The 15854-nt window shown below is 38.0% G+C and overlaps 2 protein-coding genes across 3 annotated transcripts; both read left to right on the forward strand.

Annotated features, from left to right (window-relative positions):
• The first annotated feature begins 419 nt into the window (after window positions 1-419).
• Window positions 420-8586, forward strand: LOC134321484 (sulfotransferase 1B1-like). The gene is made up of 6 exons (XM_063003260.1): window positions 420-566; window positions 3992-4095; window positions 4606-4732; window positions 4824-4918; window positions 5187-5367; window positions 7752-8586. The coding sequence occupies exons 2-6, from the start codon at window positions 4018-4020 to the stop codon at window positions 7862-7864; spliced, it is 594 nt and encodes a 197-aa protein (XP_062859330.1). The 5' UTR covers window positions 420-566; window positions 3992-4017; the 3' UTR covers window positions 7865-8586.
• Window positions 8587-9655: 1069 nt separating this feature from the next.
• LOC134321483 (sulfotransferase 1B1-like) lies at window positions 9656-15454 on the forward strand. Of its 2 annotated transcripts, XM_063003259.1 has the most exons (8): window positions 9656-10265; window positions 10533-10640; window positions 11725-11853; window positions 12933-13030; window positions 13635-13761; window positions 13853-13947; window positions 14237-14417; window positions 14731-15454. In XM_063003259.1, the coding sequence occupies exons 2-8, from the start codon at window positions 10553-10555 to the stop codon at window positions 14841-14843; spliced, it is 831 nt and encodes a 276-aa protein (XP_062859329.1). In that variant the 5' UTR covers window positions 9656-10265; window positions 10533-10552; the 3' UTR covers window positions 14844-15454. The 2 variants fall into 2 exon arrangements, with proteins under 2 accessions (XP_062859329.1, XP_062859328.1); XM_063003258.1 differs by lacking the exon at window positions 9656-10265 and having other exon boundaries at window positions 10389-10640.
• The last annotated feature ends 400 nt before the right edge of the window (window positions 15455-15854 follow it).

A 15854-nucleotide genomic window follows, 5' to 3' on the forward strand; every position in this document is an offset into this window, starting at 1 on the left:
GTTTATTATGCCTAAAAATATCGTCTGGATGTTTAAACATCACCAACAAATCCAGAGGTTTCATCTTTACAAATCAATCAAATCAACCAAACACAAATGTGGATGTATTTGTACTGACTTTCTGATCTTCTGGCGCAGTAGGTTGCTTACTATAATTGGTGTAAATCAATTCATTTAATGTTTCTACTGCCAGCACCTTATCTGACGCGTTAAGAAATAAAGGTAACATAAATCACATTCAGAACTGTTTTCTGGAGAAGCTTTTAATGGTTTGTAGATACAAGTAGAGGAACAATGAACAAATCATTAAGAAGCCAGAAGACCTGAACAGAAAACTGGATAATCTGGAGGACACGATTTACACCAGGAGTGAAATCAGCATGGAGTTTTTTTATTCACATGATTTATTAACAAGTTCTTATATTTTTGTTTTTTTAAAACAGGAACTACCTGGACTCAGGAGATTGTGGATCTGCTGCTGCATGATGGATATGCCGAGGTTTGTAAGCGAGCACCTACTGCTGTACGCATCCCGTGCCTGGAGATCCAATTTCCTCCCCCAGTTCCTTCAGGTAGAGCAACAAGATCAAATATTACTTCTTTTATTAAACAGCTGAGTATTACATGCTATAAAAACCTAAATCTAGACCTGTTCACACCTTGGTTTGTTCGCTCACAAAATGAAAAGAAGTCAATTTTTTTTTCTTCACTACAAAGCTTCATACTGTTATGAAACCATTTGGAATTCGGCAGGCTGTACATGATTTATCTAATTAAAATCCTCTACTGGACTTTGTGGAGGCCAGTCCATGACTGTAGGTCATTTATCAACAGTGTGGTTGGGATCATTAATGTGTAAAAAATAATTAAAACCATTCCCAATCAGGCGCTTTCCAGAGCGACATGGTGAATTAAAACCTGTCTATTATTCACCATTCATAATCACATTAATTTGGACAATATCGCCAACACCACTGGCACAAATGCAGCCCCAAACTAGGACAGACCCTTCACCCCGTTTCACCAAGGGCCAAAAGCACTCATTCTTCCATCTCTCTCCATGTCGACAATAATACTCTATTCCACTGATCCTTATTCCACTCTCTTTGAGCTTTAGCATATATTAGCCATTTCTCCTTGTTCCCCTTTGGTATATGTAGTTTCTTGGCTGCTACCCTTCCAGAAAGACCATTCCTGACCAAGCTTCTTCAGATCGTAGAAGTGTAAACTTGGCATCCTGATGAAGTTTCCAGATAGCTGTGATAGCTCAAGTGTAGTTATACTTCCTCTTTACTGATGCCAATCCCCGCCCTGATTGAGGAGAGTGAGACTGACACACACACCCTACGACCAGAGGCAATTTAACCTGCCTGTGGGCCCAGGGGCTACGGCTGGTTGTGGGCCCCCACGTATAGTTTTCATAAAATCAGTACAAAAAAACCCACCAATCAGAATTACAATAAGCCCATGCATTATATCGCCCCTGCCTACGACACGTGTGCAGTACCGACTGCACCTTTTCACCTTGTCAAGTGAGTTTATATGCGGATCAGCGTTGTGTACACACTGTAATCAGAACATTATTCCAATGAATTTAAAAAGTCAGCTCTGGTGCACTAGTGTGTTTTACCACTGCACCACCTGTTATCAATGGCTTTGCCTTTTACTTAGAAAATTAATTAGTAGTCGTAGGACTGGACGATATAACTCCTAATTTCGGTCGATACGATATAATTCCGATATCGTCCGCAAATGTCAGAAAAACTGCCAGGAACACCAACATTGAAAGGCTGTACCTGCAAACCTCTGAACCCTGCAAAAGTCTATGAAATCTCACCCTTTACAACTACATAATATTTTAGAAATAATAATAATAATAATACAAATAAATTAGCTTTTACCTTTTACTTGTATTCAGCATTTGTATACAGACAAAAACACATCATTCTCAAATAAACATAAGCTTTGACAATATATAATATAATATATTAACATATGTCTTAACCAGAGGTGGAAAGAGAACTAAAATATTGTACTCAAGTAAAAGTACTATTACTTTCATGAATTTTTACTTAAGTAGTCTAAAAATCTACTCAAGTAAAAAGTAACTAATTTAAAATGTACTTAGAGTAAACGTTACTGAGTTACTTGTTTAACAGCGGGGGGGGGGGGTCTCTTCTGTGTAATGCAAACATGACAAGTGGATATAAATCTCACAGTTAGGGCTGGACGATATGGCTAAAATTTATATCACGATATAACTCCTAATTTTGGTCGATACGATATAATTCCGATATCGAAATGAATAATACAAATGTCAGAAAAACTGCCAAAAACACCAAAATTGGATGGTGGTACCTGCAAACCTCTTTTCTGGTTTCTGGCAAGAAATACAAGCTGAATACACCACTGAATTAGTCCTTCCTCTCTTATCAGCTATTTCATCTGCTTCTTTTTCAACTGTGGACAGTGGCAAAGTCAGACAATTTCCATAGGGGTGGCCAGACTGAGACCATTGCTCACACAGGGGTGGCACAGAAACTGTCTGATACCTTATTTTTATATGTGGCTAGTAGCTGTTGATCTAGTAGTGTTTTGGTCACTCACTCGTTTACCTATACAGGCAGTGAGTACCGTGTAGAATTACATCAAGCCTTAAGATATTCCTTTGCAATACTTGATCATTTGATTGCAAACTTGTGTGTACTGATGAGACTCATTTGAACCCCAGAACATGCTAGCGTGAATGCATGGAAAACAAATTTTAATTTTCTTTCAAGAATATGACACATTCTGACCAACACTATTAAGCCAAATCAGCATTGAAAATTGACTTTACTTTTAATAGCCTTCTACAATGCTGGGGCTTCTTAAAACTGAATATTTTCTTTTAAATAGAAGTGTTATTTAACTGCTATTAAATTGTTTTTGGAAAAAAAAACGCCCAATTAGGAGGAAAACAGCCCAATCTGGCAACAGTGGAACGCGAATATCCCGTTGGTGCCTTTATTCGTAGCGCGCCACAACTAATAAGAAGTCATATTAATAACTGGTATTAGTACTCAGTACTAGTACTTCTTCTGTAATTGTGTTGGTGGTTGACATTTATGTTGAGTGTGTAACTGCACTGTTTTGATGGAGAACTACTCGCTTGAGGTGCGCTGTTGAATTGCGTCCCTGTGGAAACACCTGCGAGCAGAAATGCTTCCGCAAAAAAGTAACACGGGCAAAGCGCACTGACGTTATGCATATCGATCGAATTTGTTTAAAAATCATATCACCGTTATTGAAACATTTTCTATCGCGATATATATCGATATCGAATTATTGTCCAGCACTACTCACAGTAGTTGTTTTTAATTCAAATATAATAGGAGAAACATGTTGACACAACATTTAAAACATTTAGGGGTGTGTAATGTGTCATTTTAGTCCCATAAAACCTTTTCAAACTGTATAACCACTAGTAATGTGTCGTAGAATGATTCGAATCTATTGAACGGTTCTTTAAACTGAAATAAAGGAACCGCTGCTGGGAGTCGTTATGTATATACGGCTCTTTAAAGGAACCGAGACAAAAGATTCGATTCCCCGTCACAGAATTCACTGCAGCAGTTTCCCAGACGCGATTTCTTTAGCGTTTTTATTTTACTCAGTAACGGATCGCCAATTACAATTCCTAATACAAAACATACTTGAGTAAAAGTAAAATTACAGGCTGTGAAATCTACTTTAAAAAGTATAAGTACACAAAAAAACCCGTCATGCCTGTGGCGTACGTCATCACGCACTGACGTATGCATATCGATCGAATTTGTTTAAAAATCATATCACCGTTATTGAAACCTTTTCTATCGCGATATATTTCGTTATAGAATTATTGTCCAGCACTAAGTAGTCGTAGCTTTATAATGAATTACTATTTGGTAACATAGTGTCTGTAAAAAGTTATGTTACACTCAGATCAGGCTGAAATCTTTTTTCCACCCACCTTCAGGTCTGGACGTACTCAAAACAATGAAACCTCCAAGAGTCATCAAAACACACCTGCCCATACAGCTAGTGCCTAAAGGATTCTGGGAAAATAAATGCAAGGTCAGTATGAACACTAATGCCGATTTGGAATCTAGAAGGATCTGGCACATCTGCACCCAGAGTTTACATGATATGATTAAGATTTACACCATCTTAGATCTGCATATAATGGTTATGGAGAATAAATCATTTTAATAATTGCTAGGAAAGAAGCATAGAGAAGTGTTAAATAAAGAAGTGTTAAATAAAGAAGTGTTAAATAGAGAAGTGTTCAATAAAGAAGTGTTAAATAAAGAAGTGTTAAATAAAGACGTGTTCAATAAAGACGACATGGAACTCAGGTTTAGACACAAGAGATTCTTTACATTTAGCCAGTATACATAGACTTATCTAATCAAACTAACTTTGTTCTTTTCCAAAGTTCCTTTGTTTTCATCAACACTTCAGACACCAAATATTTCAGACTTTAATCTGGTGAAGGTTTAAATCTAATCGAGAACAGTCCAGTAAGCTTTAACCTGTAATCATAAGAGTTCTTCTTAATTTTCACCATCATCACGTTTTTTTTAGGTGATTTATGTGGCTCGGAACGCGAAGGACAACCTGGTCAGCTATTACTACTTTGATCGAATGAATCAGATTCACCCTGAACCAGGTCCCTGGGACCAATACATCCACAAGTTCATGAGGGGAAAATGTAAGATTTAGAAAATGCTGTAAAATTCAGAAACATCAGGGATTACTACATTAGTTCTTTAGGGGTTACGTTTCTTCTTCCCTACCCACAGTGCCATGGGGCTCCTGGTACGACCATGTGAAAGGATACTGGAGGGAAAAAGAAAACAGGAACATCCTCTACCTGTTCTTTGAGGACATAAAAGAGGTACAACATGTTTTAGACATCAGTTCAATACATTTCATTTTTTCAAGTTAAACTGTAATAATTATTTACATTTTTAGCATTTAGCAGCAACTTATTCATTCAAAGCAACTTACAGTATACAGTCTAAGCGAATAAGGGTTAAGGGCCCTGCTTAAGGGCCCAACAGTAACAACCACCCTGTATTATGTGATTGTCTCACAGATCTGGGACCAATTCCAACCTGTATTCATCTTAAACTCTGATTCATGTTTTTCACTCCTGAATCCAGAACCCTCGTCGAGAGATATTATGGATCATGCGCTACCTGGACTTGTCACTACCTGATAACACAATTGACAAGATTGTGCAGCTGACATCTTTTGAAGTGATGAAGGACAATCCGATGACCAACTACACCTTCATTCCAAAGACAATGTTTGACAGTTCCATCTCTCCCTTCATGAGAAAAGGTCTGTATGGACTATATTAATAACATGTAACCTGGTTCATCCAGTATTCTTAACTACAGGCAAGTCAACCCTGCAAATATGCTATATGGCTAAAATTATGTGAATCAGGCAAGAATACAGCCATCGTTTTTCATGCACAAGCACTGGCAGTAGAAGTCAAACTAAAAAGGACAGTGGCTTTCTGTCTGGTAGTGTCACATGATGCAACATTTCAATTAGTCAATCTGTCAAATTTCTGCCCCAGTAAAGTGTAAGTGCTGTTATTGTAAAGTGGAAAGCTCTAGGAGCAACAACAGCTCAGTTGTAGAAGAAAAGTAATCTAAGACGTAACATACCAAGTTCCAAAACCGCTTTTACAAGTTTCCATACGGTAAATGGAGTCGGCTTTCAAGGCTAATCAGCCACATAGAAGCTTTATATTACCATTTGGAACTCCTAGAGTGGCATTAAATACACCACTATTAGCCTCTCAAGTTGTGGAAGTCTAATGGACAAATCTGGGTTTGGTTCATTTTGATAGTTTGGGCTAAATGTACAGTGTATCACAGAAGTGAGTACACCCCTCACATTTCTGCAAATATTTTATTATATCTTTTCATGGGACAACACTAGACCTGAAACTTGGATATAACTTAGAGTAGTCAGTGTACAACTTGTATAGCAGTGTAGATTTACTGTCTTCTGAAAATAACTCAACACACAGCCATTAATGTCTAAATAGCTGGCAACATAAGTGAGTACACCCCACAGTGAACATGTCCAAATTGTGCCCAAAGTGTCAACATTTTGTGTGACCACCATTATTATCCAGCACTGCCTTAACCCTCCTGGGCATGGAATTCACCAGAGCTGCACAGGTTGCTACTGGAATCCTCTTCCACTCCTCCATGATGACATCACGGAGCTGGTGGATGTTAGACACCTTGAACTCCTCCACCTTCCACTTGAGGATGCGCCACAGGTGCTCAATTGGGTTTAGTCCATCACCTTTACCTTCAGCTTCCTCAGCAAGGCAGTTGTCATCTTGGAGGTTGTGTTTGGGGTCGTTATCCTGTTGGAAAACTGCCATGAAGCCCAGTTTTCGAAGGGAGGGGATCATGCTCTGTTTCAGAATGTCACAGTACATGTTGGAATTCATGTTTCCCTCAATGAACTGCAGCTCCCCAGTGCCAGCAACACTCATGCAGCCCAAGACCATGATGCTACCACCACCATGCTTGACTGTAGGCAAGATACAGTTGTCTTGGTACTTCTCACCAGGGCGCCGCCACACATGCTGGACACCATCTGAGCCAAACAAGTTTATCTTGGTCTCGTCAGACCACAGGGCATTCCAGTAATCCATGTTCTTGGACTGCTTGTCTTCAGCAAACTGTTTGCGGGCTTTCTTGTGCGTCAGCTTCCTTCTGGGATGACGACCATGCAGACCGAGTTGATGCAGTGTGCGGCGTATGGTCTGAGCACTGACAGGCTGACCTCCCACGTCTTCAACCTCTGCAGCAATGCTGGCAGCACTCATGTGTCTATTTTTTAAAGCCAACCTCTGGATATGACGCCGAACACGTGGACTCAACTTCTTTGGTCGACCCTGGCGAAGCCTGTTCCGAGTGGAACCTGTCCTGGAAAACCGCTGTATGACCTTGGCCACCATGCTGTAGCTCAGTTTCAGGGTGTTAGCAATCTTCTTATAGCCCAGGCCATCTTTGTGGAGAGCAACAATTCTATTTCTCACATCCTCAGAGAGTTCTTTGCCATGAGGTGCCATGTTGAATATCCAGTGGCCAGTATGAGAGAATTGTACCCAAAACACCAAATTTAACAGCCCTGCTCCCCATTTACACCTGGGACCTTGACACATGACACCAGGGAGGGACAACGACACATTTGGGCACAATTTGGACATGTTCACTGTGGGGTGTACTCACTTATGTTGCCAGCTATTTAGACATTAATGGCTGTGTGTTGAGTTATTTTCAGAAGACAGTAAATCTACACTGCTATACAAGCTGTACACTGACTACTCTAAGTTATATCCAAGTTTCATGTCTATAGTGTTGTCCCATGAAAAGATATAATGAAATATTTGCAGAAATGTGAGGGGTGTACTCACTTTTGTGATACACTGTATATGTAAATGGTTTGGTGAATTTGGGTTTGAAGAATTTGGCCTCCATAGAATCTTGTAATGACTAAAACCTAACATTTCTGTGGTTAACTGGTTCAACATCTGTAGTTCATTTTACTAATGCACCAATGGTCCGAAATCTATTTGGATATATAATGTGGATTATATAATGTTTAGGTGTGCACATACTTTTGGCCAGGTGGTGTACAAACAAAAATGTTGAAGATCTCACTAGCATCATCTTAATGTGTTTTTCTAGGTGAGGTTGGAGACTGGATTAATCATTTCACCCCGGCTCAATCCGAAATGTTCGATGAGAACTACACAAGACAAATGGCGGATGTGGACATTCCCTTCCGTACCAGCATATAAATCAGCTACAGATGATGAGCGGGAGCGTGTTAGCACCAGTAACATCTACACTGCAGCATATACAAAGTTGATTTGCTGTTTAACAAAACAACATAAACAAATATGGATGGGCAGTTTAATTTTTCCTTCCTCTCTCTAATTACCTAATTAATATAATCGTCAAATAATTACAGTCTTAAGGTTTTAAATAATATGTTTAGCCTAAAATAAATAAGAAAGTGCAGTACATCTTAAACAGAACGTTTTAGAAATATGAAATCCTGTTCTTGATTATTTTGATGATATAAAATCTGGACACCCCTGTTTGATGGCTTTGTGTGATTTCACCGCCAGGTGGCGCTAATGGAGTTCTATAATGATGGGTTTAAGCAACAATACACAGTTTGTGTTCCTGTTTTACACTTAATAATTACCATATACTAACATAATATTTACAATATGTCTATAAATATGCAAATAAATACAGCAAAATCAGACAATCATGTCACTGTAAGCACTTCCACATGTTCTCTCATGTTTACCTCAGTTCAAACCTGGGAAACAGTTCTGAAATCAGATCTAATATATAATTTTCTCTAAATATATGCTTAAGACATGTTTGTTTAAATCACAATTGAGATTCCTTCAACTGTTTCGAAGCGAGGGCTGCTGCCCAATCTGAAGGTATCATCCCTACTGAGGGCATTTGGAAGCTTCCACAGAAGACACCTTGTAGGATTGTTACAGCTGGTAAAGTGTCAGTAACATTAAAAGTTAAGTTATTTTTATTTTTTATTTATTTATTTTTGAAAAATAACTATTAAGTCCTCACTTCAGAGTATGTACACTACAGAGGGGTTAGGGCGTAGGGAAGATCATCTCCGAATGGACCGCGGCCAGATGTCAGTTCTGCCTATCAACATCACCCAACTGGTTACAGGGCCGCCTGACTTCATTTAACTTCTCACATTAACTTCTTAAACTTCCGATTGTATTAACATTAATATAAAACAAATTCCTAAAACATTTAACCATAATATAATTGCTGAAATATAATATTAATTTACAAACAAGCTTGTAATTTATATTTGAAAGTTGTGGTGTGGAGATTTACCGTCCCTAGTGGACGAAATGCCCTTGCACTGTTTATTGTTTTATATTTTTAATTTATAATTATTTTAATAGAAGGTTATGACAGAACTTTTGAAACATTTTAAAATCACCAGTGAAGCACAGCCACATAATAAAGTAATTATTTCTTAAAGCTTCAGCTGAATAAATGAACGTCTTATCAAACACAACAACATAATCTCAATGTTATCACGAACACTAACTCTGCACAGTTGTATTAATGTTATTAGAAAGTTAAATTGTAGAGGCTGTAACAACATTTTCAGTCTCATTTCTTAATATTTCCTATTTATTTTGTCATCTGCAATATTTTCACATTTGTGAGTCAAGATAAAAACAGATCAAAAGCCCAAAGAACCCAAATAAAAAGAATCTCTGTACAGAAGGCAAAAGGAAAAAAGTCTCTGCTGATTAATGATCAGCTGGATTTAATACAACCCCAATTCTGAAAAAGTTGGGACATGCAGTAAAATGCAAATCAAACCAGAAAGCGTTGATATGTAAACTTTCACAGGAATTTAACTGATAACAGCATGAAAGAAGAAATATAATTTTTTATCTTGCTTAGTTTTCACTAAGTGAGCAGCACTTTGTTAATTATGTGTACTCAGCTAGAGGTCAAAGCAGGTGGACAATTAAACTGAGCTTTGTTAAGGAGCCCAACACTAATAAACTGTTGTTGGTGAGGCTTAAACCAGCAACGTTCAGCCAGATCTGTATCAGAAAATAAAAAAAATTAAACTCAACCAGGATTTTTCTGGCAGGACTTTGTTTCAGTAGTGTGTGAAAGTTGTCTTGCACTGGCGTGTCTGTATATGCTGATGAACTACTAATGGAAAACCACTTAAAAATAATGAACAATTAAAGTCAAAGTAAACTTTATTGTCATTCAGACTATACTATAGAGTGTTGTATGACACAGCTGAACGAGATTGCGTTTCTCAAACTCCAATGTGCAAATATAACAAGAGCATATAGATGTAAGACAACAGAAAGACATACTAGACATCGTTTAGTTAAGTAATAGCTGCATTATGAAGATATTAACTCCAATAAATATGTTTAGACAGTCTGTGTGTTTAGGAGTTGTGATAGGCTGGCATGTAGTGTATTGTTAATAAATTTAGGTAGTTTGATGGCCTGATAGGCTGGTATGTTGTGTGTGTTGTTACAGGGAGTTGAGTAGTCTGGTGTCTTGTGGAAAGAAGCTCTTGCTGAGTCTGGTAGTCTTGCATCGCATGCTGTGGTAGCGTTTGCCAGAGGTCAGAAGGATGAACGGTCCATAGGTCAGGTGGGTGTGGTCTCTAACTAATTATATTGTGCTAAAATGGGGCGTTGGTGAAGTACTGAAGGACTGTGAGGTTTAAGACAGAAGAAACACCTGAAACTGAATCCTAAAGAATACCACCCTCAAATAAGGAACCAACGAGAAGAATCAGAAGCCAGATTTATTTTACAATTCCTAAGAGATACAAGATGGATGAGAAGGAGGAACCCATGAGTTTTTCAGAATCTTTAAGCAAGGCTGCCAGTGCAATGTGTCGTTTTCCTTTAATAGAGGTGCAGGGCGTCCCCCTCATGAACTGGATCGCCAACAGCTGGAGCCTGATTTCAGCCTTCCAACCAGATCCTTCTGATTTACTCATCGCTACCTACCCCAAAGCAGGTAAATACACCAACACATCCAAAATAAATAAATAAATAAAACCATTTCAACTAGTGAAAAGATGTTGGGCACATTTCTTATACTTGTCAATATAATAATAGCTTATAATTATAATATAATTAATAATTCAATCTATTTCTAAACATTTACCCTCATTAAAATAGTTACAACAGTGGCTGCATGGCAGATATGGGATTTAAACACTCAACCTTATGCTCTGAAAGCCCAAAGCTCTACTTACTAGACTACCACTGTCCCTGTTGATGTAGTTTACAGTAACCTGCAGAAGGGTTTAAAAGTTAAAACTGTGTTACAGGTTTAGGGTTAGGATTAGAGATCAAATGTTAGAGTTAGCTATGTTAGGGTTAGTGGTCAGGAACTATAGTATGGACTAGTGGTTTGTGGTTAAGTTTAGAGATTAAGATTAAGAGTTTGAGGTGTGTTCGAGGTTAGTATGAAGTATGGCTAGGGCTTAGGTGTTTGGGGTTTTGGATTTGTTTAGGAGTTTGGGTTTAGGATGATGTTAAGGTTACAGCTGGGGGTTGGGTTAGGAGATTATTTTTTTGGGTGTTAGGGTTAAGGGAAGGCTTTAAGAGTTCAAGGTAATGGTTAGTTATAGATGAATGTTTTAGTGTTGATGTTTATTATGCCTAAAAATATCGTCTGGATGTTTAAACATCACCAACAAATCCAGAGGTTTCATCTTTACAAATCAATCAAATCAACCAAACACAAATGTGGATGTATTTGTACTGACTTTCTGATCTTCTGGCACAGTAGGTTACTTACTATAATTGGTGTAAATCAGTTTATTTATTGTTTCTACTGCCAGCACCTTATCTGACGCGTTAAGAAATAAGGGTAACATAAATCACATTCAGAACTGTTTTCTGGAGAAGCTTTTAATGGTTTGTAGATACAAGTAGAGGAACAATGAACAAATCATTAAGAAGCCAGAAGACCTGAACAGAAAACTGGATAATCTGGAGGACACGATTTACACCAGGAGTGAAATCAGCATAGAGTTTTTTTTATTCACATGATTTATCAACAAGTTCTTATATTTTTGTTTTTTTTAAAACAGGAACTACCTGGACTCAGGAGATTGTGGATCTGCTGCTGCATGATGGAGATGCCGAGGTTTGTAAGCGAGCACCTACTGCTGTACGCATCCCGTGCCTGGAGATCCATTTTCCTCCCCCAGTTCCTTCAGGTAAAGAAACAAGATCAAATATTACTTCTTTTATTAAACAGCTGAGTATTACATGCTATAAAAACCTAAATCTAGACCTGTTCACACCTTGGTTTGTCTGCTCACAAAAAGAAAAGAAGTCCATTTTTTTGTTCTTCACTACAAAGCTTCATATTGTTATGAAACCATTTGGAATTCGGCAGGCTGTACATGATTTATCTAATTAAAATCTTCTACTGGACTTTGTGGAGGCCAGTCCATGTCTTTTATCAACAGTGTGGATCATTAATGTGTTAAAAAAAAAAAAAAAATCCCAATCAGGCGCTTTCCAGAAAGAGCGACATGATGAATTAAAACCTGTCTGTATTATTCACCATTCATAATCACATTAATTCAGACAATATCACCAACACCACTGGCACAAATGCAGCCCCAAACTAGGACAGACCCTCCACCCCGTTTCACTGAGGGCCACAAGCACCTATTCTTCCATCTCTCTCCATGTCGACAATAATACTCTATTCCACTGATCCTCATTCCACTCTCTTTGAGCTTTAGCATATATTAGCCATTTCTCCTTGTTCCCCTTTGGTATATGTGGTTCCTTGGCTGCTACCCTTCCAGAAAGACCATTCCTGACCAAGCTTCTTCAGATCGTAGAAGTGTAAACTTGGCATCCTGATGAGGTTTCCAGATAGCTGCGATAGCTCAAGTGTAGTTATGCTTCCTCTTTACTGATGCCCTGATTGAGGAGAGTGAGACTGACACACACACCCTACGACACGTGTGCAGTACCGACTGCAACTTTTTACTTACATGAGGTGAGTTTATATGTGGATCAGCGTTGACACACTCTGATCAGCACATTATTTCAATGAATTTGAAAAGTCAGCTCTGGTGCACTAGTGTGTTTTACCACTGCACCACCTGAGCGCATATATAATTTATTAAACTGCCTGTTAGCAATGGCTTTGCCTTTAAATTAGAAAATTAATTAGTAGCCGTAGCTTTATAATGAATTACTATTTGGTAACATAGTGTCTGTAAAAAAGTATGTTACACTCAGGTCAGGCTGAAATCTTTTTCCCACCCACCTTTAGGTCTGGACGCACTCAAAACAATGAAACCTCCAAGAGTCATCAAAACACACCTGCCCATACAGCTAGTGCCTAAAGGATTCTGGGAAAATAATTGCAAGGCCAGTATGAACACTAATGCCAGTTTGGAATCTAGAAGGATCGGTCACTGTGCACCCAGAGTTTACATGATATGATTAAGATTTACCCCGTCTCAGATCTGCATATAATGGTTATGGAGAATAAATCATTTTAATAATTGCTAGGAAATAAGCATAGAGAAGTGTTAAATAAAGAAGTGTTAAATAAAGAAGTGTTCAATAAAGAAGTGTTCAATAAAGAAGTGTTAAATATAGAAGTGTTAAATAAAGAAGTGTTCAATAAAGAAGTGTTCAATAAAGAAGTGTTAAATAAGTATGACATGGAACTCAGGTTTAGACACAAGAGATTCTTTACATTTAGCCAGTATACATAGACTTATCTAATCAAACTAACTTTGTTCTTTTCCAAAGTTCCTTTGTTTTCATCAACACTTCAGACACCAAATATTTCAGACTTTAATCTGGTGAAGGTTTAAATCTAATCGAGAACAGTCCAGTAAGCTTTAACTTTGTTTAATATTAAACAGAAATCGAGACCCAGAGAATTATCTCAGGATGTTCAGTCACCTGTAATCATAAGACACGATGTTCTTCTTAATTTTCACCATCATCACGTTTTTTTTAGGTGATTTATGTGGCTCGGAACGCGAAGGACAACCTGGTCAGCTATTACCACTTTGATCGAATGAATCAGACTCAGCCTGAACCAGGTCCCTGGGACCAATACATCCACAAGTTCATGAGGGGAAAATGTAAGATTTAGAAAATGCTGTAAAATTCAGAAACATCAGGGATTACTACATTAGTTCTTTAGGGGTTACGTTTCTTCTTCCCTACCCACAGTGTCATGGGGCTCCTGGTACGACCATGTGAAAGGATACTGGAGGGAAAAAGAAAACAGGAACATCCTCTACCTGTTCTTTGAGGACATAAAAGAAGTACAACATGTTTTAGACATCAGTTCAATACATTTCATTTTTTCAAGTTAAACTGTCATAATTATTAACATTTTCAGCATTTAGCAGACATTTTTATTCAAAGCAACTTACACTATACAGTCAATTAAGGGTTAAGGGCCGTGCTCAAGGGCCCAACAGTAACAACCACCCTGTATTATATAATGATAATTATGATCGAGAAAGGCTGTGGTTGTCTCACAGATCTGGGACCAATTCCAATCTGTATTCATCTTAAACTCTAATTCATGTTTCTCACTCCTGAATCCAGAACCCTCGTCAAGAGATATTAAGGATCATGCACTACCTGGACTTGTCACTACCTGATGACATAATTAACAAGATTGTGCAGCTGACATCTTTTGAAGTGATGAAGGACAATCCGATGACCAACTACACCTTCATTCCAAAGACAATGTTAGACAGTTCCATCTCTCCCTTCATGAGAAAAGGTCTGTATGAACTAACACTAACACTAATTATTAATAACATGTGACCTGGTTATTTCTGTATTCCTAACTACAGGCAAGTCAACCCTGCAAATACACTATATAACCAAAGGACAGTGGCTTTGAAATGAAATAAAAATGAATCCATGGCCCAAATCTGCTTAAATAAATAGTCATTCCAGAAAAAGTAAGATCTGAGCAGCAAAGGAGGTTACATGGGTTACTGCCTGTGGATGTAATGTTTACTATACTGGTGAGTTATTTAACAAAAAAATGTTGAACATCCCACTAGTATCCTCTTAATGTGTTTTTCTAGGTGAGGTTGGAGACTGGATTAATCATTTCACCCCGGCTCAATCCGAAATGTTTGATGAGGACTACACGAAACAGATGGCGGATGTGGACATTCCCTTTCGTACCAGCATATAAATCAGTTACAGATGATGAGCGGGAGCGTGTTAGCACCAGTAACATCAACACTGTGCTCTGGATATACAATTACAGACGTGATGTTTCACACGTTGCTTTTGCTGTTTAACAAAACAACATAAACAAATATGGATGGGCAGTTTAATTTTTCCTTCCTCTCTCTAATTACCTAATTAATATAATCGTCATATAATCACAGTCCGAAGGTTTTAAATAATATGTTTAGCCTAAAATAAATAAGAAAGTGCAGTACATCTTAAACAGAACGTTTTAGAAATATGAAATCCTGTTCTTGATTATTTTGATGATATAAAATCTGGACACCCCTGTTTGATGGCCTTGTGTGATTTCACCGTCAGGTGGCGCTAATGGAGTTCTATAATGATGGGTTTGAGCAACAATACACAGTTTGTGTTCCTGTTTTACACTTAATAATTACCATATACTAACAAATAATACTTACAATATGTCTATAATTATGCAAATGAATACAGCAAAATCAGACAATCATGTCACTGTAAGCACTTCCACATGTTCTCTCATGTTTACCTCAGTTCAAACCTGGGAAACAGTTCTGAAATCAGATCTAATATGTAATTTTCTCTAAATAAATGCTTGTTTAACTGTAATTGTCTGAAGACATGTTTGTTTAAAGCACAATTGATATTCACCCAACTATTTCGAAGCGAGGGCACTTAGAAGCAGGGCTCTCAAGTCTCACGCATTTCAACAAGCTCACACGCCACACATGGTATTTCTCACTCAGAAATTATGAACTACGCCGCACAGTAATGACTAGTGTATAACCTGTCCTACATACGAGTCAAAGGCAGATTACTGCGCTCATACAGCTGTCTTGAATTAGCGACCTATCGGCCAATCAGATAATATAATTTCTCAGCCAATCAGAAAATAGAATTTCTTGTTGCTGGGTGAGGTCTGTGCACATAGTTGTAGAAGAGCTGGAGGTGGAAGAGAACCGTCAGGATCATCAGCTAATATCTTCATTTA

Source organism: Trichomycterus rosablanca, chromosome 10 (genome assembly GCF_030014385.1).
Source record: "Trichomycterus rosablanca isolate fTriRos1 chromosome 10, fTriRos1.hap1, whole genome shotgun sequence".
Classification (NCBI taxonomy): Eukaryota; Metazoa; Chordata; class Actinopteri; order Siluriformes; family Trichomycteridae; genus Trichomycterus; species Trichomycterus rosablanca.